The sequence below is a fragment of the Terrapene carolina genome, unplaced genomic scaffold (genome assembly GCF_002925995.2).
Source record: "Terrapene carolina triunguis isolate 2854851 unplaced genomic scaffold, T_m_triunguis-2.0 Scaffold715, whole genome shotgun sequence".
Taxonomy (NCBI): Eukaryota; Metazoa; Chordata; order Testudines; family Emydidae; genus Terrapene; species Terrapene triunguis.
In genome coordinates this window covers 280,819-303,839 of record NW_020665066.1, presented here as the reverse complement: position 1 = coordinate 303,839, position 23,021 = coordinate 280,819, and the positions used below count along the sequence as shown (strand labels likewise).

At 41.8% G+C, this 23,021-nt stretch overlaps 1 protein-coding gene across 5 annotated transcripts in view; it reads left to right on the top strand.

Annotated features, from left to right (window-relative positions):
* USH1C (USH1 protein network component harmonin) overlaps positions 1–23,021 on the top strand; it is a 108,191-nt gene that overhangs the window by 4,146 nt on the left and 81,024 nt on the right. For all 5 annotated transcript variants that reach the window (XR_002908240.3, XM_024202368.3, XM_024202372.3 and 2 more), the window contains exons 2-4: positions 11,304–11,371; positions 13,478–13,621; positions 14,177–14,315. Coding sequence is in view for 4 of the 5 variants with exons in the window: in XM_024202368.3 (XP_024058136.2) it covers positions 11,304–11,371; positions 13,478–13,621; positions 14,177–14,315 (351 nt within the window). In the remaining variant the exon portion in view is untranslated. The remainder of the gene's footprint in view (positions 1–11,303; positions 11,372–13,477; positions 13,622–14,176; positions 14,316–23,021) is intronic.

Here is a 23,021-nt window from a genome sequence, read left to right as displayed (position 1 = left end):
CCACTCAAGAAAGAGCTCTTGGAGTCATTGTGGATAGTTCATTGAAAACATCCATTCAATGTGCAGTGACAGTCAAAAAAGCGAACAGAATATTGGGAATCATTAAGAAAGGGATAGATAATAAGACAGCATATATCTATCATATTGCCTCTATAAATCCATGGTACGCCCACATCTTGAATACTGCATGCAGATGTGGTCGCCCCATCTCAAAAAGTTGTATTGGAATTGAAAAGGGTTCAGAAAAGGGCAACAAAATTATTTGGGATATGGAACAGCTTCCACATGAAGGGAGATTAATAAAATTGGGACTTTTCATCTTGGAAAAGAAACAACTAAGGGGGGATATGATAGAGGTCTATAATATCATGACTGGTGTGGAGGAAGTAAATAAGGAAGTGTTATTTACTCCTTCTTACAACACAAAAACTAGGAATCCCCAAATGAAATTAATAGGCAGCAGGTTTAAAACAAACAAAAAGAAGTATTTCTTCACACAACAAACAGTCAACCTGTGGAACTCTTTGCCAGAGGATGTTGTGAAGGCCAAGACCATAACAGGGTTCAAAAAAGAACTAGATAAATTCATGGAGGATAGGTCCATCAATGGCTATTAGCCAGGATGGGCTGGGATGGTGTCCCTGGCCTCTGTTTGCCACAAGCTGGCAATGGGTGACAGGGGATGGATCACTTGATGATTACCTGTTCTGTTCATTCCCTCTGGGGCACCTAGCATTGACCGCTGTCGGAGGACAGGATACTGGGTTGGATGGAGCTTTGGTCTGACCCAGTATGGCCATTCTTATGTTCTTAAAAGCAAGGAAATGTCAATTTATGGGACATCTCTTCACCATGACCTAACACCCACACAATACATTTTCCACTTATAGTCTTCACATCTTTTACCTCCAACAGATAAGGAAACATACTAATCTCCCTTACAATATACGTAATAGAAAACATTAATTACAATCTCAGCAACATTAGCAAATATGCAGGGTAGATAGATGTGCACAAGTATGCAGTCTGTGTTGTGTGATTGTGGGGGAAGTCTGAGTTGAACACCGTACTGAGGAAGATGAACATGTAGTGTTTCTTTCTCCATTGAAGTAGAAGGAGATTCTTTGTGAGCATGCAAAATCCATGACCGTCAGTGAAAACATGATGTGTGGGAATTAGGGTAGTAAAAAGATTAAAAACTGTATGTAGCAAAATCTGTATGGCCAGACAGTATAGCCTTAAGTGTGTGAGTGGGATCTTTTCCTAAACGTTTTTTTTTTAAGGCTGATGTTGTCTTTTGCTGCTTCTTATGTCTGTTTTTGTTTGCAATAAAATGTTATTTTACAGCAACAAATAAAAGCAAATAATCTATTTAATGTTCTTAACAGATTTAGAGCAGATATGCTGTACCTAAGCCAAAAAGCAATCAACCATCCACAATAGTCTGACATTTAAAGAACCAACAGCAGAACTACAGTTTTCTTTAATTTTTGTAGTACTGGGCAAGTCAGAAAAATAGTTGCTGTTTTCTTTTGATTCTGCATCACCTTTAGCATTCAAGCATCTCTTTATTACCCATATTAATGCAGTTGAAGTATAATCTATTGGAATCAGTCAAAATATACAATATCTTGCCATCTGGTACACAATTAAACCAAAAGATCTGATTTATCTCACTCACACTGATGTTAATCATTACCATAAATCAGCAGAGTTTCAACAGTGTAAAACTGGGTTAAGTGAGATTAGAATGTGGCCCATAAGGTCTATTAACCCATATAAATGACAATGTTTCATATAACAAATCATAAGAAATTAAAGGAAATGGGGAATCATCATCCAGTGGGGTCGTTGTTATACCAATAGAATAAAAACCAGCAGGATCTTATTAAGAGGGATAAGGCAAAGATGCCACATTTATTGTGAATATAATGATAAAGCAAAAGATAAAAGTAAACAACGTTGTTTGACTACTTATTTCTATCACTACTTATTCCTTATATACACACACACACACACACATTATATATATATTCATTCACACAATCATTCATTCAAGTTCTGTATAGGTGTTATAGTTACCTATAGTTGCTCATGCCAAGTTACTGGCCATGTATCTTGGTCATGAGGATGGAGCCGAGTCTGTGTCAGGTGCACCTGATGCTCCTGGAGGTTGGCAGCAGAACCAGAGACTCAAAGTCATCAGTCTTGAGAGTCCATTCTTATAGGAATTAATTCCTATGTTAGGGTATGTCTACACTACGAGGGTAATTCGATTTTACTTAAATCGAATATGTGGAATCGATATTGCAAAGTCGAACGTGTGTGTCCACACTAAGGACACACTAAGGACAGTAATTCGACTTTGTGAGTCCACACTAACGGGGCGAGCGTCGATATTGGAAGCGGTGCACTGTGGGCAGCTATCCCACAGTTCCCGCAGTCCCCGCTGCCCATCGGAATTCTGGGTCGAGCCGCCAATGCCTTCTGGGTAAAAAAAATTTGTCGTCATCCGTCCGTCACTAACGCCCTCCCTCCCTCCATGAAAGCGCCGGCGGGAAATCAGTTCGCGCACTTTTCTGGTCAGTGACAGCGCGGACGCCACAGCACTGCGATCATGGATCACGCTGCGACCATCGCTGCACTTGTGGCCGTTCTCAACACCTCGCAGCTTATCATACACCTTTCCCTGAGGCAGATGCAGAGAAATCGGGCGAGGAGGCTACGGCACCGCCGTGAGAGCCTGAAGTCGGAGAGTGGCACAGAGCTGTCAGAAACCACGAGCCCCAGCGCCCAGGACATCACGGTGGCAATGGGGCATGTGGATTTTGTTGAACGGCGATTCTGGGCCCGGGAAACAAGCACGGACTGGTGGGACCGTATAGTGCTTCAGGTCTGGGATGAATCCCAGTGGCTGCGAAACTTTCGCATGCGGAAGGGGACTTTCCTCGAACTTTGTGAGTTGCTGTCCCCTGCCCTGAAGCGCAAGGACACCCGCATGCGAGCAGCCCTCACTGTCCAGAAGCGAGTGGCCATAGCCCTCTGGAAGCTTGCAACGCCGGACAGCTACCGGTCAGTCGCGAACCACTTTGGTGTGGGCAAATCTACCGTGGGGGTTGTTGTCATGCAAGTAGCCAAGGCAATCGTGAAGGTACTGCTCCCAAAGGTAGTGACCCTGGGAAACGCGCAGGTCATCATAGATGGCTTTGCCGCGATGGGATTCCCAAACTGCGGTGGGGCTATCGATGGGACTCACATCCCTATCCTGGGACCGGACCACCAGGCCAGCCAGTACATCAATAGAAAGGGCTACTTTCAATGGTGCTGCAAGCACTGGTGGACCATCGGGGACGGTTTACAAACATCTACGTCGGATGGCCGGGCAAGGTTCATGACGCTCGCGTGTTCAGGAACTCTGGTCTGTTTAGACGGCTGCAGGAAGGTATTTACTTCCCAGACCACAAAATAACTCTTGGGGATGTGGAGATGCCTACAGTCATCCTCGGGGACCCAGCCTACCCGCTAATGCCCTGGCTCATGAAGCCCTATACTGGCGCCCTGGACACAGAAAAAGAACTGTTCAACTACCGTCTCAGCAAGTGCAGAATGGTGGTGGAGTGTGCTTTTGGCCGTCTCAAAGGGAGATGGAGAAGCTTACTCACTCGCTGTGATCTCAGTGAAACCAATATCCCCATCGTTATTGCAGCTTGCTGTGTGCTCCACAATCTATGTGAGAGCAAGGGGGAGACCTTTATGGCGGGGTGGGAGCTAGAGGCAAATAGCCTGGCTGCTGATTACGTCCAGCCAGACAGCCGGGCCATTAGAAGATCCCAGCGGGACGCCCTGTGCATCCGGGAGGCTTTGAAAGCTAGGTTCCTGAGTGAGCAGGGCAACCAGTGACTTTTCAGTTTGTGGACAGAGAAGCTGAACCTGCCCCCGTTTCTTTACCCAGTTCATTTTGACTATCCTCTCCAGTTACATACCCCCTTCACCCCCTTCCCCTTCCCAAAAAATAAAATCATTTCGATTTTGTTAATGAACAGCGTTGTCTGTATTGCTGTTTTCGCGGGAATATTTTAAACCGGGGACGCAGACTGTGGCGGGGGGCGGGTTCAGTGTTCTGATGCAAATGATGCTTCTAAACTCCCGGAATGACAGGCTCCGCACTGGTGGACTGGTTATTTCAATGGAGAACATGAAAAACACCTCCCAGACTGACCAGGGTAACCAGTGACTGCACTGTGTATGTGTCCTGATGCTGGACCTGACACCGCCTCTGTACCCTGCTAAAGGTCACTGTCCTGCCCAATTACCAAGCCCCTTCCCCCCCTCCAGACAGACTCTCCCTCAAAAGAACCTGACTGAAACAGTAATGGACAGAAACAAACATTTTATTGCGAACCAGACATGAAACGTGGGGTGTGAAACTTGGACGGGGGCTTCTGTGAGGTGGGTGGGAAAGGACTTATGAAATTTTGGGGAATGTCAGCCTTCTAGTGCTAGAGCAGTCTGCAGGGGTTGACTGAAAGTTTTAACGGCCCTTGCCGCCCCTCCTTCTTTGGAGTTTGGGTGAGGGTGGTGTGGGACTTGGTGGCGGGTGAGGGCGGTTACAGATAGACTGCAGCGGGGCTCTGTCCTCCTGCCTCCGGTCTTGCAGAACATCCACAAGGCGCCGGAGCGTGTCCGTTTGCTCCCTCATTAGTCCAAGCAGCTTTTCAGTAGCCTGTTGGTCCTCCTGACGCCACCTCTCCTCCCGTTCCATGACTGCTCGGTGCATTTGTGACAAGTTCTCCCTCCACTGTCTCTGCTGGGCTGCCTGGGCTCGGGAGCAGTCCATTAGTTCTGAGAACATGTCTTCACGCGTCTTCTTCTTCCTCCGCCTAATCTGCGCTAGCCTCTGGGAGTGTGCTGACAGGCTGGGTTGGGAGACAGTCGCAGATGTGTCTGTGTGAATTGTAAAAAGGGAGTGAATTCCTGAGACAGATAAATGAAATTGTATACAAAGAACCTAGTCTTTCTCTGTGAACAAGACCATGCACTGCACCTCTCACATGCGCACTCAGGACAAGGTCGAATTTTCGGCCGTCGCCTTCAGTGCCTGTGGACTTGCGGAGGTCTTGGACTGTTCAGAGAACTGTGGCTGGAGACCTGAACTTCTGGAGCGGGCAATAATGGTAAGCCGCAGACTTGTGGCTGCTTAAAACTCCAGCAGTAGCACTGGCCTCCTTTCACATTGAAAGCAATGCCAGTCTCTGCTGCCAGCAATCAGGACAGCATCAACTCTGCCCCTGTCCCACCCCCTCGCGGCTGTCCCAGGGAAAGATCCCTGTATGCTGCCCCTCTCCCTCCACCGCGTGGCTGTAAAGCAGTCCCAATACTAACATTCCCCTCCCTAATTCAAAGCAGGGCGTCATGAGCGACATCACCCTCCTGAGGATCCCGGACACCCAGAGAGAACGCATGCTGCGGGAAAGCATGCAGAAACCGGGGCCGTATGCCGCCATGCTATGTCGGGCCATGATCCCGGAGTACTTGATTGTGGCGTGGAGGGGGCATGTCTGCTACCACGGAGGGCCCACTAAGATCGCCCTACCCCGGAACCTGATCAACAGGCTTGAGCTCTACCTCCACGAGACCTACGAGGAGTTCTCCTACGAGGATTTCTCGTCGATCCCCGGCCACATTGACCGGATTTTCGCGTAGGTGCACTGGGACTATGGAGTGGAGCGTCTTGGGCCTGGGAATCATGGAGTAACGGACATTGTGAAAATTTTTTAAAACACTTGGGACTAAATTGAGAAGAGCCCAAGACAGAGAAATCATGAAAACCCATTTGTTACCTTTGTAAATATTCCTGTTTTGTACCTGATTATTTTTTTACTAGTTTACAGAACTTTTATAAATGTACATTGTTAATAGTATAAATATTACCGTTCTGTTTTAAATAAATGTTTACATGTTTACAGCACTTACTGCTTGATCCTTCCCCTGATTCTGTGTCCGGGGTAAGGGATGGGGACGGTTGGTAGGGGATCTCGGTAAGGGTGATGAAGAGCTCCTGGCTGTCGGGGAAATCAGCGGTGCCAGCGCTGTCGACTGCCTCGTCCTCCTCATCTCCTTCTTCATCTTCCCCGTCCGCTGTCATGTCCGACGAGGAACCGGCCGCGGACATGATCCCATCCTCGGAGTCCACGGTCAGGGGTGGGGTAGTGGTGGCGGCCGCTCCCAGGATGGAATGCAGTGCCTCGTAGAAACGGGATGTGTGGGGCTGGGATCCGGAGCGTCCGTTAGCCTCTTTGGTTTTTTGGTAGCCTTGTCTCAGCTCCTTGATTTTCACGCGGCACTGCGTTGCATCCCGGCTGTAGCCTCTCTCTGCCATGGCTTTGGAGATCTTCTCGTAGATCTTAGCATTCCTTCTTTTGGAGCGCAGCTCTGAAAGCACGGACTCATCGCCCCACACTGCGATGAGATCCAAGACTTCCCGATCAGTCCATGCTGGGGCCCTCTTTCTATTAGATTGCACGGCCATCTCTGCTGGAGAGCTCTGCATAGTTGCCACTGCTGCTGAGCTCCCCTCGATGTCCAAAGAGGAACTGAGATTCAAACTGCCCAGACAGGAAAATGAAAATGAATTCAAATTTTCCCGGGGGTGTGGCTGGTCAGAGCATCCGAGCTCGGACTGCTGTCCAGAGCGTCAACAGAGTGGTGCACTGTGGGATAGCTCCCGGAGCTATTACCGTCGATTTCCATCCACACCTAGCCTAATTCGATATGGCCATGTCGAATTTAGCGCTAATCCTCTCGTTGGGGAGGATTACAGAAATCGATTTAAAGAGAGCTTTATGTCGAACTAAATGGCTTCCTGGTGTGGACGGGTGCAGGGTTAATTCGATATAACGGCGCTAAAGTCGACATAAAAGCCTAGTGTAGACCAGGCCTTAGTCTATGGGAGCTGTTTCATTCTGCTGTTGCTGACTCAATCAGCAGATGGCACATTCCTGGACACATTCCTGGGCACATTCCTGGTGGCTCCAAACTGTCCAAAGTTTGTGTTTTTCATCCTTCCAGGTGATGGGGTGGATCCCAGTTTACCCTCCGGGGGTTGTCTGGTCATCCACTTGACACATTCTTCGGCCGATGGATACTCCCTTTCTAGGGTGGCACCTCCTTAACCATTCATGTATATCAAGCATTCATCAGCATACATTCCATATCTTAACCATATTTTAATTTACTGTCTCCACCACTTTCGGGGTGTGTGCTAATTCATTTGAGACTCCTGGCCCTTTAATCACAGAGGGTGGGGGTCTGTCCTAGGAGCCGTTGCTATTACAATGAAGTGAAAGTCACTTAACGGCTTATAGTGTTTGTTTACATTGTATCAGTTACTTCAAGAACAAAGTCAATTAACTTGTTTGTAAGTTTTACATAGTAATAAAGTATCTTTCACAGGATAGATACAATCAATGGTTTCTACAGACAGTAGCTTACAAGTTTTAACAGAAGACCCAAGAGATTTTTGTACTTGGTGAAACTGTTGGATTTTAAAGTGTGGGGGACAAATTATTGGGGGGTCACTGTCACTTGGGGGAACCACTGTTAGTACCTTCTTTAATATCCCTACATCGTTTCTTGTCAGAATTTGTTCTTGGCCCAATGCTATTCAATATATTTCTCAATCTAGAAGAAAACATAAAATCATTGCTGGTAAAGTTTGCAGATGACAAAACTTGGTGAAGGAGGCAGCTCAGTTCTGCAGAGAGGTCTAGATCGGTGGTTCTCAAACTAGGGCTGCTGCTTGTTCAGGGAAAGCCCCTGGCGGGCCGGGCCGGTTTGTTTACCATCCACGTCTGCAGGTTCGGCCGATCGCGGCTCCCACTGGCCATGGTTCGCCACTCCAGGCCAATGGGGGCTGCAGAAAGCGGCACGGGCCCTAGTTTGAGAACCACTGGTCTAGATCACGTGGTAAACTGGATTTACTTGAACAACATATGTTTTTAATACAGCTAATGCTAGGTCAAATATCTAGGAACCTAAAATTTAGGTCACATGTTAGGGGACTGTATTTTTCAAAGCAGTGACTCAGAAAATGAATAAAGGTTATGGTGGGTAACCAGCTGAATATGAGCTTGTAATGCAATGTGGTGGCTATAAGAGAGCAGGTGCTATCCTTGGACATATAATCAGGGGACTATCTAGTAGAAGTAGAAAAGTGGGAAGTGTTATTACCACTGGATATAGCATCAGGGACACCGTTCGTGGGATGCCATGCCCAGTTGTGGTGTCCACACTTTTTAAAAAGAATATTGGCCAATTGGAAAGGATTCAGAAAAGAATTAAAGGAATTATTTGAATTCTGGAAAAAGTGATTGTATAGCAGGAGGCTAAAGGTCAATCTCTTTAGTTTATCAAAGAGACTGTTAGGGTGGAGGCTTCATCATAGTTTATAATACCTACATGGAGAAGAGGTTTCTGTCAGTAGAGGGCTCTTTAAGTTAACAGACAAAGACATAACAAGAGCCAACGGACCGAAGCTGAAGCTAGACAAGTTCAGATGAGAAATAAGGAACAGATTTTTAAGAGTGAGAGTAATTAACCATTGCAGCACCTCACTTAATGGCTGTGGTGAATTCTTCATCGCTTGAAGTCTTGGATTTTTCTTTAAAAAAAAAATGCTGTAGCTCAACCAGAAGTTATGGGTTTGATGCAGGAATCTCTGGGTGAAATTATATTGCCTGTGTTATGCAGGAAGTCAGCGTAGATGATCATAGTGGATCCTTCTGGCCTTAAAATCTATGGAACGGTATATCCCTATTCCTCCTCTCAAGTGTCTTCCATGTTTTTATTTCTCAAGGATTAGATTTGTATAAAATGCTGATATTTTGTGTTATTAGGCTAAATCCCATTTTGGGAAGAGTCCCTAACAGGGACCCATTGTGATAGGCAAAGTGCACATGTAACAAAAGAGTGGCTGTTACAAAGAGCTTACAACATAAGCAAATGACAAGACAAGAGACAACAGATGGATACAACAGTCCAATGAGTGGGGGAGACAAAGCTGCTGAAAAATGGTAATGTTGAATGGAAAACACTGCAGTTGCAGCACACAAGCTGCCTAGTTTTCATCAAGTGTTCTGTAGATATCACAGGAGAGAGAAATTTTAAAGATGATACCAGGGGTGGCTTTGCAGATTTTTATGGGGAGTTTCTTCCATGCATAAGAAGTAGTATGTGACAGAGCACAAAGGTGTTGGAGGGGAAAATTTGATGAGCAGGCACTACAGGCTGGTATTGTTGGGAGGGTTTAGAGTTTATAGGTAGAGTTTCATAGATTGAAGGCCAGAATGGATCATTAAGGTAGGGCAGGCCCCAGCCATGAAAATCTTAAGATGAAGAAAAAGTGGTGTATGTTTTCAGTGCAAAAGTGAAAGCCAGTGGAGGGTTGTAGATTGGGAGGGGTCATGGGACACAGTCAGAGCAACAGGCCAAGAAAATGATCCTAGAAGCAGCATTTTGAATGGACTGGAGTACCTTTTTGTCAAGCGTGCCTTTGTCAAGGCCAGAGAGGAGGAGGTAGTGGTCATCAAGTCATGAAATGATGAAGGTTTTGATGAGAATTTTGGTGGAATGGACAGAGAGAAAAGGCTGGATGTTGTGTTAGAAGAAACGGCAAGATTTAGACACTGTGTTCTTCCCTCCCACTACTGAAAACTAGGAAAACTCAACACCGCAAGTCAAAATATACAAAATAAATATCCTTAAATCAAACTCTAGTAACCAGCATTTTTCTTTCTTTGCCTATCTGTAAATTTCTATTATTGTCCCTGGAAATATATTTTACTCAGTTTGTGTGTACGATGAAATTGACATTTACTAACAATCTTTCCAAGCCTACCCTTGATGCACAGCATATTGTGTAAGTGGTGTACCATTTTTATAGGGTCTGTCCTCCAGTCACACAGGGAGAAGGGTTGCTGTTTTGGGTCTGAGGTCTGTAGGGAGAATTTATTAGTGGTTTGGACATATTTCTCAAGATTCTTAAGCACCCTTCTGTGGCACCTTAGCTAGAAGCAGTGCTTAGATCCATTGTACCAGATTTTGTGTTGTATTTACACCCAATGTGAAAACCCTTGGAGGTCCGTTGATCAATGGAGAATTTGGCTCATTGTATATCACCAAGTTATGAGTGCAACCATATTATTAGATTTTTACACACATTTTCTTTCCTGGATTCTGAAGTTCACTGTTACAATTTGCTCATTTATACTATCAGTCAAACAATCTTGCCCTGTGCATAAGTGTCTAACTTTTAATTGTGTAGTAAGTGTTTTGTTGCAGGGGGGAAAAGTCACAGACAATCAATTATATATGGAATCATGCTGGTTTTGGAGGGCAGGAAGAGATTTATAATGCAATGTGAAGCATTCATTTAACTTAAAATGTAATGCAACGATATTGTAAACCTAGAATAAAAGGAATATGCTTAAACATTCACATTTGTCCTTGGACTTTTTGTCACAGTAACTTTACCTTAGATGTAAATTATGTTTTCATAAACATTAATCTTGTCTAAAAGCAAAATTTTTGTGATGTAATCTGCTGTTGCAACGGAGGCCAGTGGGTTTTCATGGGTCTCACAGATGGCAGAAATTGGCTTGTGACAGATCTGAACTTTTTTAATTTTATTTTAGTGCAGGTAGCAAAGTGGAAGCCTTGTAATCTGACACTAGTTTAAGTGAATGCACTGTTACAGAGTGAGGAAGTAATGAATAGCGAGCAGCCAGCTCTGTCAGAGTACCAGAGCCAAGAGGAAGAATCTAGGCTAGTGGGTAGTTTACCTAACAGTATATGAGAGATGCGAAAATCAGAACTTTAAAGCCACTTAACATATAGTATAGTTATCTTGATTGTGACGTTTCTGGTTGTGAAAGCATGTGCTATATTAATGAATGGCCAAAAAGGTTTCTGAAAATATTTATTCAACAATACAGTCGTTATAAGGTAAGATAAGCTTGTGATATTACAGCATGCTGTACTAAATTGAATGCTAGCTTTCAAAATCTGCGGTGACAAGTTTTGGTCATGGTAGTCAATCCGTTAGTATTTAAAAAAAAAAAAAATCTGCGTTGCCTTAGGTTTCAAATTCTGAAGTAATATTGCCTTTCAAAGATCTTATTTGTGTATTGGATGACTTTTCCCATTGAAATCATTGTCCCTTTGCTCAGGAATTTGTGAATGTCTTATACTTTCAACATTTGTGGCTATTTAGTCATAGAATTACAATGATGTTCTTGTATTTTCAGGTTGACTTGCTTATTGACAATGAAGCGGAGAAGGATTACCTTTATGATGTGCTACGGATGTACCACCAGTAAGCTCTAACTCCAGACTTTTAAAAGCAGTTATAGATCCACTGCATTTTTTATTTAAAGATTAAACAGCTAAAATCTAATTTAAACAATAATCTTAAATGTAGTCTGTAGAAAACTAGCTGAAGTAATAATTCCTAGTTTTATTTTAAAAAGTCATATACTTCTGCAATTCAGTACATAAAAAATGAGCATGGTTTTAAGTTTGATCATAAAGTTATTTTGTTTGTGATGACTTACCAGTTACATAAATAAATGGAAACTTGATAGTTTATAATAGGAAAAAATAATGAGCATTTTTTATAGGAAAGAGCAAAATTGTTTGACCAGTCAGTTTGCTTATTTTATTTGATTTTTAGATTCACTCTTTTTATAACTCTCTCCAACATGCAAAAATACTTTGGACTGTTTTAGCAGAAAGACTATTAATAAATTCAACCTGGAAATCTTTGCCCTGCACATTGCAGCGTTTTGTTTTTCTATAACAAAACGACAAAAACATCAGTTACAAGATATCAGGTCAATTATTCATTCCAGTTACACCTGTGTAAATCAATGGAATTACTGTGCATTAACGTCAGTGCAACTGAGATCGGCATCTGGGCCACTGTTTGTTTCTTAAAGAAGATGAGAATATTTTTTCCACACTTCATAGCTGAATAGTTCTGATGGACATTGTTTCCATTCATATCTTAATTAATAGCATCTTAGTGGAGTGAAATGTAGAAGTTTCCAAATTTCCATGTGTCTTTGTACTGAGCTACCGTTTTGTATGGCCTCAGCTGCGTATCCGATTCAGTTTCACTGAGGTCTGTCTAATTGCTTCTCCATTCATAAAGCATTGCCTGTTGCTTGTGAAACCAGTATGAAACTGTAGCTGTTAATTATTTAAAACTTCCTTACAGTTACAAAATTAATAAATATCCCCCACATTAACTTTTCCCCACAAGTTCAGAAATTGTACTGAGTTTTAAGTAAACTATCAAATGCTGCTATTGAGGTTTATTGAATGATCTTAACTTTTTTATTTCTTAGGAAGTACAGTAGCAAAAAAGATAAGATAAATACATATTGTGGCCAACAGCTAGGATTTGTTTTACTCTGAATACTCTTTTCAAATAAGTTTAAATATTTGGGGATATAATCTCATTATGATGTGTATTAGTTTCTATTAATATTAATGGGTTACATGCACATCAAGAAAAGTAATATGCAGGGTACCTAAATGCTGTGATGATAGATACCTTACAGTGAATAGGCAGATATGGGCCAAGTTCTGTTGTCTATTGTGCTCCATTCAAGCCAATGGAATTGTTCCAGATTCACACTGGTTTGACATGACAACATAATCTGGCCCTATGACTATGTCTCAAAATTGATAAAGTTAGTAATAAGGACTCTTAGGTAGAACTCAAAGAAAATAAGCAGTTTTCTGTTCATGCTGGTTCCAACTGTATTTATATAGTTGGTTTATGTGATTTCACCACCACTGAATTTCACTTTGTTTTGAGTTCAAATGAGCTGGAAATTCAAACATACTTCGCTGCAACCACTCTGTTCCATGTGGCTTTTGGGGATTGCAACTATACATCTATCTCCTGAATCCATGGAGAGAAGAAGTTTGCTGAAAACATGGCCCAGGTTCACTAAAAAGGTTTGCAAATATGGGCAGAGTTTCAGACTTGAAATAAAATCTAAAACCTGGTGAAAAAGTTTACCTGGTTTTGAATGTCATGACCAAAGATTTACATAGGTCTACTGTTGGTATTTCTGAGAATAAAACTAAATAAAGATGTCTTCCTTACAGTATTGACAAATCATTTGTGGATTAAAGAATTACATAGACAATGTGGACATGAGTTTACTTGAATTAGAAAAATATCTTTACGCTAGTTTTATTTTTAAATGATATAGGAAAAATATATCCCTTGCTTATGATTGGCCTTGAACTACATAAAGAACCTTTTAAACAAATCTCTCTCTCTCACTCACACACACACACACACACACACACACAAAATCCAGTTTTAGTATGAGTTACAAACAGAAAATATAATCTTGTTAGTATTTTGATCACCTAGTCCTGTTTTCTCAATGTATTTTTATAGATCCATGAATCTCCCAGTACTGGTAGGGGACCTAAAGCTTGTGATTAATGAACCAAGTAGATTGCCGCTGTTTGACGCCATCCGTCCCCTTATCCCATTAAAACATCAGGTGGAATATGATCAGCTGACGCCTAAACGATCAAGGTACGTGTAGAACAGGGGTTCTCAAACTGGGGGTCGGGACCCCTCAGGGGGTCGCGAGGTTATTACATGGGGGGTCATGAGCTGTCAACCTCCACCCCAAACCCCACTTGCCTCCAGCATTTATAATGGTGTTAAATATATTTAAAAGTGTGTTTAATTTATTAGGTGGGTTGCAGAGTCTTGCTGTGTGAAAGGGGTCGCCAGTAGAAAAGTTTGAGACCCACTAGTGTAGAACAATGTAGGTCACATGAACACAAGCAGGAATTCTTGATTGAAAAGTAATTTATTCAGCCACGTTTTGATGAATAAAATATCTATATCCTGTGCATCCTATCACAGACACTGAAGTTGTCTTCGATGTAGTTCTTTGGGGACTAAATTTATTGTTTGGACTGAAATGTGTCTGTTGAAAATATTAGTCACATATTCTCTTTTCAAGTCTAAGCTTGACAGCTGAAAATATTTTAAGCAGTAACTAAAAATGCTTAAAATGAAGCTTCAGTTGTCACAACTTGTTATGATGTTGTTCATTACGATACATTAATACGTTTACAGAAAGCTGAAGGAAGTAAGACTGGATCGTTTGCATCCTGAAGGGCTTGGAATAAGTGTGCGAGGAGGACTGGAATTTACTTGTGGCCTCTTTATCTCCCAACTAATTAAAGGTGGACAAGCAGACAGTGTTGGGCTTCAGGTAAGAAAACACATTCTTGGTCATACTGCTGCAACAAGCCCTCTTATTATGATCTGAGGAAAGAATCCAGTCAGAAATGTTCTTTAATCTCCTTATGTAACTGTCACTAAGAACCTTGCGCTTTTAAGTCTTTTTTCCTTTTTAATCAAGTTCATGAAATGTGGTAAATCAGCCAGTGCTATTAAAATTTTCCTCTTCCTCCCAACCCCTTATTATGTAAACCAAAAATTATTTTTCATGTTTGATTGTATATGCCAATTCTGAAGAATGGTATAAAAGGAGAATTATGCGAGGCACCAGCATTCACGCTTTATACCCAGCAATATCGAAATGTAAAATACATTCAACAGAAGATCTTCTCTAACTGGAAAAATAAGAACCTTTCAAGTTGCCAAAAGCCTAATAAATATAGGACACAGCACTTAAAATAAAGGATAAACAATGAAAATCAGGAATAACAACTAAAAGTTTAAATTTTGCCTAATAAGGAAATAATTTCTTGAGTGCAATTAGATTTTAATTTTAAATTCCATTTATATCTTACTATTGTTTTAATATTGTGGTAATGTCTAAAAGCAACAACCAGGTTAGAACCCAAGTGCACTAGGTACCATAAAAACACATAATAATAACTTCTTTTGTGGATAAATTCCTGTGATAAATAATGCAGTAAGACCAGTTCTTTTGAAAACATAAAATATGGATGTGGTGATTTACAAAGAAAAAGGGGATAATACTTGTGACGGGTTGGATCATAGAAACCCCTTTGGGACCTGCCAACTGATGTGCCAAGGCTACTTCTGCCCCTGCTTTCCTGCCCTGGCAGCTTAGGACCCCAGCACCCTGTCTTGCTGAGCCAGACACGCCTGTCAGCTTCAACACAGACCCACGGTCTGAAACACGTGCCCCAAAGCTGCAGACTTCACTGAAAGCAACTTACAGAAGTGTTCCTGTCTTTAACACTCAGATGCCCAACTCCCAATGGGGTCTAAACCCCAAATAAATCCGTTTTACCCTGTATAACGCTTATACAGGGTAAACTCATAAATTGTTCGCCCTCTATAACACTGATAGAGAGAGATGCACAGCTGTTTTCCCCCCCACACACACAGGTATTAATACATACTCTGGGTTAATTAATAAGTAAAAAGTAATTTTATTAAATACCGAAAGTAGGGTTTAAGTGGTTCCAAGTAGTAACAGACAGAACAAAGTGAATTACCAAGTAAATTAAAATAGAACACGCAAGTCTGAGTCTAATACAGTAAGACAACTGAGTACAGATAAAAACCTCACCAGTTCCAGTAAGTTTCCTTTTACAGACTAGTCTCCTTCTAGTCTGGGTCCAGCAATCACTCATACCCCCTGTAGTTACTGTCCTTTGTTCCAGTCTCTTTCAGGTAGTCTTGGGGGTGGAGAGACTATCTCTTTAGCCAGCTGAAGACCAAATGGAGGAGTCTCCCAGGGGTTTAAGTAGACTTTCTCTTGTGGGTGGAGACCCCCTCCTCTCTTCTATGCAAAGTCCAGCTCCAAGATGGAGTTTTGGAGTCACATGGGCAAGTCACATGTCCATGCATGACTGAGTGTCTTACCTGCCAAGCCACATTCCTGGGAAGGCTCCGATGTGGATTGGCATCTTCGAGTTCATTGTTGGCCTAAGTGGTTCTTGATGGGGCACTTAATTTGCACACCCCTTTCTCAAGAAGCTGACCAAATGCTTTACTAAGGCTATCAAGCAAGTATACAGCCGATATTCCTAACCTCAAGTACAAAAATGATACGTGTATACAACTAGGTTTAATAGACTCAGTAGATCATAACCTTTACATACATATGTTACATGGCATATGTAGCAAAAAAACATATTCTAGTTATGTCATATATACATTCATAAGCATATTTCCATAAAGCCTTATGGGGCACACCGTCACAAATACCAAATGAAGAGTAGAAAAATGTGCATCATTTCTTGTTCCTCCTCCTTGTTCACATACACATCTTGACTGGGTGAAAGAGAGAAAATTGTGAATGAAAATGTCTATCAAGCCATATGCTGGACCTCTCTCTATCGGAAATAAGAATGCTTAAACTATCTAACTGGAGGGGAGTGCAGTAAGGGTTGATGTTTGTGAGTAGGATGATTTATTTTGTCTGGCTAATTTTGATTATGTGGGGAATAAGTTGCTGGACGTGCTGGCTTCTATGGATTGTATTTAATATTTTCCCAAAATGCATCAGATTAGGTACTTCTTAATTTTATATTTAAATTGAATAAAATAAAAAAGTGCACCTTCTTACAATCCCCTTCCGCTCCTGAAGATTGATGTGCATCACAGGCTAAGTAGTCACAATTGGCCTGCCCAATTCAGGTAACTCACCCAGACCTTTTTTTTTTTTTTTTTTTTTTTTTAAAGATTTAAACAAATGTTCATGTGTACATATATATCCATCTACTAAATCAGAGTCACTGTTAGATTAGTCCAATCTAGTGATATAGAGAAAGTGATTCTGCTCCAAGATCTTAATTTTGTAGCTCTCCTTCATGGCGGGTGTCAAAGAAAAATTCGCCAAGAGATACAAGCCTGAGGCACACTTGTTGTGGACTGTGGTCAATCAACAACTCACTTCTCCATCAGGAATTTGCTAGGAGAGGAACACCAGAAGCAGATCTTAATGTACCATTCAGGAGCTAGCTGTATGAGCTGCCCTAGACATTCGGAAAGGGGAGCATGCATTCTCAACCTGGGGACAATTCATTAGAGGTGTTTTTACTCTTATCTGTCTTGCTTTCTCTGTTCTTGCAATGAATGAAGAGGACAGTCACATCTGGAAGATACCAATGTGACTGAACAGTAATGAACTTAATGGCAACTGTATAAGCTGTCGAACTAGAACATTCATATAGTACTACTAATCATTTGTCTCCTATTCGCCAGTTGTCTCAAACCAATACCAATCATTTGATGCAGTCTAGGTAAGGTTATTTTCAGCCAATCTTGATTCAGAAATGCACTCAGATGCTGTGCTCTTGGAAGATCGAAGCTTGTTAAGGCAACCCATTCATTCTTCTTGGTGAAAGTACAAGTGGGAAGGGCAGCGATAGCTTCACCTAATATTTGATTGCCATAGTATTCCACATTGATTCATTGTCTCTTGTGAGTCTTCAGAGGAGCTCTGAGCCAGGCACACAGTAGTTCAGAACTCCATTTATGTTTCTCAGACAAAGGCAAAGTGTGAACAAAGAAAAAAAAATCCCTGAATATGTTACCGTGAATGTGTTAGACTTCGATTATATGTATTAATATGAACAGATGGTGTCTTGCCGCTAATCTAACTGTCTGGCTTGGGTTTGTTGATATTATGTGGTAAGGATCAGCTTAAGGTGCCTCCATAATAGGCGGCACTAGCCACTTTCTAAAACCAAGTGAATAAGGAGAATTGACAGGCTGTTCATTGTTCTAAATTGCTGTCTCATGGTAAAGCCAACTGCTTCTGAAATTTCACCCATCTGCATTATTTAGCTAAATCTCTACACTTTTTTTATTCCAAAAATGCAGTCTGAGAAAAGGTTTAATGATCTTTTATCATAAAATCAGTTTTAGCCCCTGTTTTTTTTATCCCAATTCATTTCTCATGATGATTATTCCTTGAAGTTGTTTTTGCATTTCTAAATGTTTGTATAGTCAAGGAATTTGACTGAAACATTTGAAGTTTTGACCTTTTTACTATGACTTCTTGATTTTTCTGAATGAAGAGCACTTATCCTTTTCATGTTTTATTGTTTCTTCTCTGTTTTGTCCTGATTTCTCAGATACTCATATCTATGAGGACGCTCTTGAAAAGAAAGGGTTTGAGTTTAGTATGAATAATGAAAGGGGGAAAAAATATACAAAAACAGAAATTTGAAACAGTCAGCATGACTATCTTATTTTAATCATGACGCAAGTTCTCTTTCTTGAAATGTAAAGGCAAAATAAAGGTATTATCTAACTTCATGCTGTTACAGCCTTTATTAGAAATTTTTCTACAATGCATTGGTTGTGTTGACAAGTATATAGAATGCACTATACAGCCTAATTCTCCATTGGCTTGCACCTTGAAAAAACACTGTCACTCCATTTTACACACATGGCACTCTCACTTTGCATATTGTAAATGACTACACAAGATGTAAGGTAATAGAGAAGGAAACTGATTGAAAATTGAAAACCTGGCCAGATATCCCATCTTTATATCACTTCTTTAATGAGAGATGCTACATGCTGTGTGTTTGTAATAATTGGGCTCAATGGGACAAAAAAAATGGCGGTATCAGTCTTAATTCTGAACTTCCTTGGTTTTGTAAGTTTAAGTCGGGGCTTTAGTATTACTACTAGAATGGCAAGTGCCATGTTGAGACAACCTAGAAGGAACTATTGCTTTTGGACTCACCTGAGTGTGACTTAACCCCATAAAGAAGTAGGCTAACCCTTCAGTATCCTGAAACTGTGCTATTGATCTCAAACATGTAAGGATTCAAAATAGATCGGAAGGAAGTTGAATTAAAACAAAAGCAAATAGCAAACTAACATAATGACACAAGAAAGTAAAGGAATGCTGAAATAAGGGCATCTTGCCAGCGTTCAGCATATGTTCACCCTTTCAAAAAAGCATTTAAATAGTTCCTCTCTCTGTCCTCTCTGTGTGCAGACATAACTTCCACCAATGTTAAGAATTCTGTACATGTTTTGACAGGACACTATTCATAGATTTTTAAGGTCAGAAGGGACCAATATGATGGTCTGGTCTGACCTTCATAATAGCACAGGCTATAGGAATTTACCCACCACTCCTGCACTGAGCCATGTATCTTGTGGAGGAACTAGTGCATATCTTTTAAAAAATACATCCAATCTTGATTTGAAGCCTTTAATTCATGAAACAGACAAAGCACAGCAATGGTTTGGCCATTCCCTCTTTTTCTAGGCCATAACGACTACCCTGGAGTAGGGGGCACTATATGCCTATGCGTCTCCTAACATAGCATTAGATTTCACTGGAGCAGATTATCTAACTAATAATGTACATTAGAACTGCTAGGTACAATTTATTAAAGAGATTGGCTCAATTTCAGCATTGGTGTAAGCAATGTTCCGTTGACTGAAAAGTTTTTAATACGTTAACTAATAACTGGTTAAATATGTACAATAATCAGGAGGTGCTAAAATATGGATCCCTGAAGCATATCTTTCAGGGCCGTTACTTTAAACTCCGTGAAAAGGCCTGCATTATTGTTTTTTGTTTTGTTTTAAGACCATGAATCAATTAAAATGCGGTCTTGTTGGCTCAGGGGATTTGTAATGGGATAACGAAGACTTTAATCTCTAGGTCACTGATTTTGATTTGACCGTAGCTACTGGTGACTGAAAATTGTTACAGTCAGATGGTGGTTTTGTGGTCTATGTGAAAAAGAATTGGTGATTCTGATTCCAGTTTGAAGCCTCTATGTCAGGGGTTTTCAAATTGGGGGTCATGACACCTCAGGGGGTCGCAAGCTGTCAGCTCCATGGGGCTGTCACCCCTGAGCATGGCCATATGTGGGTATTGACGGGACCAAGCCCCTGTTAAATAAAAATTAAATTAAAACCCCCGTTTTTAATTTATAAGGAGGGTCACACTCAGAGGCTTGCTGTGTAAAAGGGGTCACCAATACAAAAGGTTTGAGAACCACTGCTCTAGGTCATGAAAACCATCATCAAAATTGGGAATGCAGAGCTTTGTTTACAATCTGATCAGAGATGCCAAGGGCAGAATATGCATGGAAAGTGAATGATTTTCACCCTTACAATTGGTCCTTGTAAATCAGGGTTGAAACACAAGAAGATCAGGTTATCCCTCTTCCTGAGTTAAGCACAACAGAGGGCTCAAGGAGAAATGACTTTACATCACCTTTGCACCTCTCCTGGTCTCGGAGCAGCTAGGGCCATTTTGGCCCCTAATGCAGATTGAAGTAGCCTGAAGGCTGCCCTAATTTGGGCCAGTCCAGCAGTCAGGAATAGCCAGAACATAGGGAGTCCCCAGCTACTGCCCTACATCCCCTCCCTTAGGAACACCCCCAATATTGTGCATTGTGTGAAGAGGCTGGAGATCTGAAAATGCAACTGGAGACAAGGAGGACCCTTTCTCCTAGCTACCTTTACCAGGGATGGCAGCTAAATAGGAGGAAAATAAACTAGCGTGGCCCTCGGGGATTTGATGCACCAGTAGAATTGGAGCTGCAAAGCCAGAGGTGGCAGGGGACTGACAAGAGCAGCACGTCAGACAACATGTCCAGGAAAGCAAGAGTAGAAAAAGATTAAGTGGCTGGTCAGCGTGTGCAGCAGAGAAGGAAACCTAATAACAGGGATGTATAGTAGGAGAGGAAAACCAGGCAAGTGTGTGGAATGTTCAGAAGAGAAGAGGAAAAGGAGACCAGGCAGCATAGAAGTGTGTGCAGGGGAAGACAGAGGAGCAGAACAAATAGGAAGGGGAGATAGTGTGATTAACTTTTTCCCAAAACAGATATTAGTTATACCAATACAAAACCTGCATGTAAACCATGTGTCCCATTAAAAACAGCTAAAAATGCATGCTTCCCTTCCTTTTAATGCAGTGGTTCCCAAACTTGGTTCGCGGCTCGTTCAAGGTAAGCCCCTGGCAGGCCACGAGATGCTTTGTTTATCTGGAGCGTCCGCAGGTACGGCCGCTCGCAGCTCCCAGTAGCCGCAGTTCGCCATTCCCAGCCAATGGGAGCTGCAGCAAGCAGTGCGGGCCGGGCCACTGTTTACCGCAGCTCCCATTGGCCGGGAGAGAGATTTAAGTCTTTGAAAGAATTATCAGGGCACAATTACTTGATAAATTTCTAATTATCCAAAGTTAGGTATGAACTCATGTTGAATATAACAACTGTAATGTAAGCCTGTAGGATCGCTAATATTATCAATATGTTTGCACTCAGGACTACACAGAATATGAAAAATGCTTTCTAGAACCAAAATAAAAATTATTTTTCCTCTGTCTTATTCTGCTTGATCTGGCAGAGTTCTGCCTCTGGTGCTTTTGACTCTCAGGCCTCACTCATACTTGCACCAAAATAACAAAAGGGGTGAATTAAAATCAGTTTCGTTATTTTGGTACAAATCTGTGTGGGGACACTTGGAATAAAAGTGGCTGAAGTCAGTTTATACTTTGCCATAGTCCCCTGATGCCTCAACACGGGGCTGGGTCCCTCTCTGCCTTGTCACTATCAGTTAGGGAAATTTCTAACTGGCCTGCAAGTGGAAGGTATTGGTTGTCTCTGGTTTTCAGTTCAGTTCTGAAGCTCAGCAAGGAAGAGCAGTGAAAGGTCTGAAGATCTAAAATGTGAGGGAGAAAATATTATATTTGAGGAAGAAAAAAGAAGGATGAAAGAGACAGTACAACATCAGTCACAAGAGGCCTTCCATACCATTGCTGGTGGAGGCGAGTGGTTAATTTAGCTATTTTAATTTTTTTTTAAATGATTAAGTGGCTGCATAGGAAAGTTACATCAGCCTAGTCATGGATTCCCTCCTGTTTCCTTTGTGCCTGTGGCATTGAAGTTCCCTAGGTCTGGGAGAAGTTATGGGGAATTCTCTCTAAGGGGTTGTCTAAACACAAAAGGTGTACTGCTTTAACGACACTGGTATGATTAAAGCAGTACGTTCCCCCTGGTGCGGATGCAGTTCTACTGCTATAGCCTATTCCCATACCAAGAGGAGAATAAGCTATACCAGAATAAGGTACCTTTATGCCAGTATAACTGTTAGTTTAAACATAAATCATGCCCCTAATTGACATGAGTTATACTAGTGCAAAAATTCTGTTTAGATCAGACCTAACTCAAAATGACTCTGCAGTGTGGTACCACAGAACTGAGATTTTTCAATGTGGCATTGTACTCCATCACACTAGGTTCATCCTTTCTCTGAATACACTGGATTTCTATGAACTACAGTTTTCTGCAACTTGCAAGGCTCACAAGGCTTGGAGGATATTTTGTGTAGCACTAGGCCTGAAATTATTTTCTTTTGGATTGATTTATCTTGAGTCTCACCAAGGCTCCATTTAACCCAATGGAAAATAATTTATTCTAAAAGGAAATTGTTTATTTTGTACAGATTATACATGGGATAAACACAAAAGTCCAAAGAGGTTAAAATTCCATGTTTATGGTTAAATAGTTACACACCAAGGCCTGGACCTACAGAAATAGTCATGGGAGGCAGGGCTGAGATGAGTGAAAACCTTGCAAAAATTCTATTACTGAGTTTTCCTAGAATCATTCCACTGGGGGGCAGGGATCACTCACCTATCCCACCTGCCTAAAACAAGCAGTGGTTCCCTGCAGATTCCTCAGACCCTTCCCAAAGGATCTGCATGGACTCCAGAGGATCTGCACAATTCCAGCTCCCTTTGCACAGAAACCCTGTGCCTTCACACTATCTCTGAGCCCTTCTGCTGCGCTTCCTAGCAGCTCCATTGCAGTCATGCTGCCAGAGCTAATAGAAGCCAATGCTTCCCCAAAAGCCTCCTTTATTTTCCAGAGTGAAGGAGACCACGTGAGTTAATGCCACTTCAAATTTATCTCTAAGGCTTTAAGGAGGATAATGAGCATCCCTCCCTGGCCCATTCCTCTATAGCTTTGCATCTGTGGCAAGTAATGGTGCC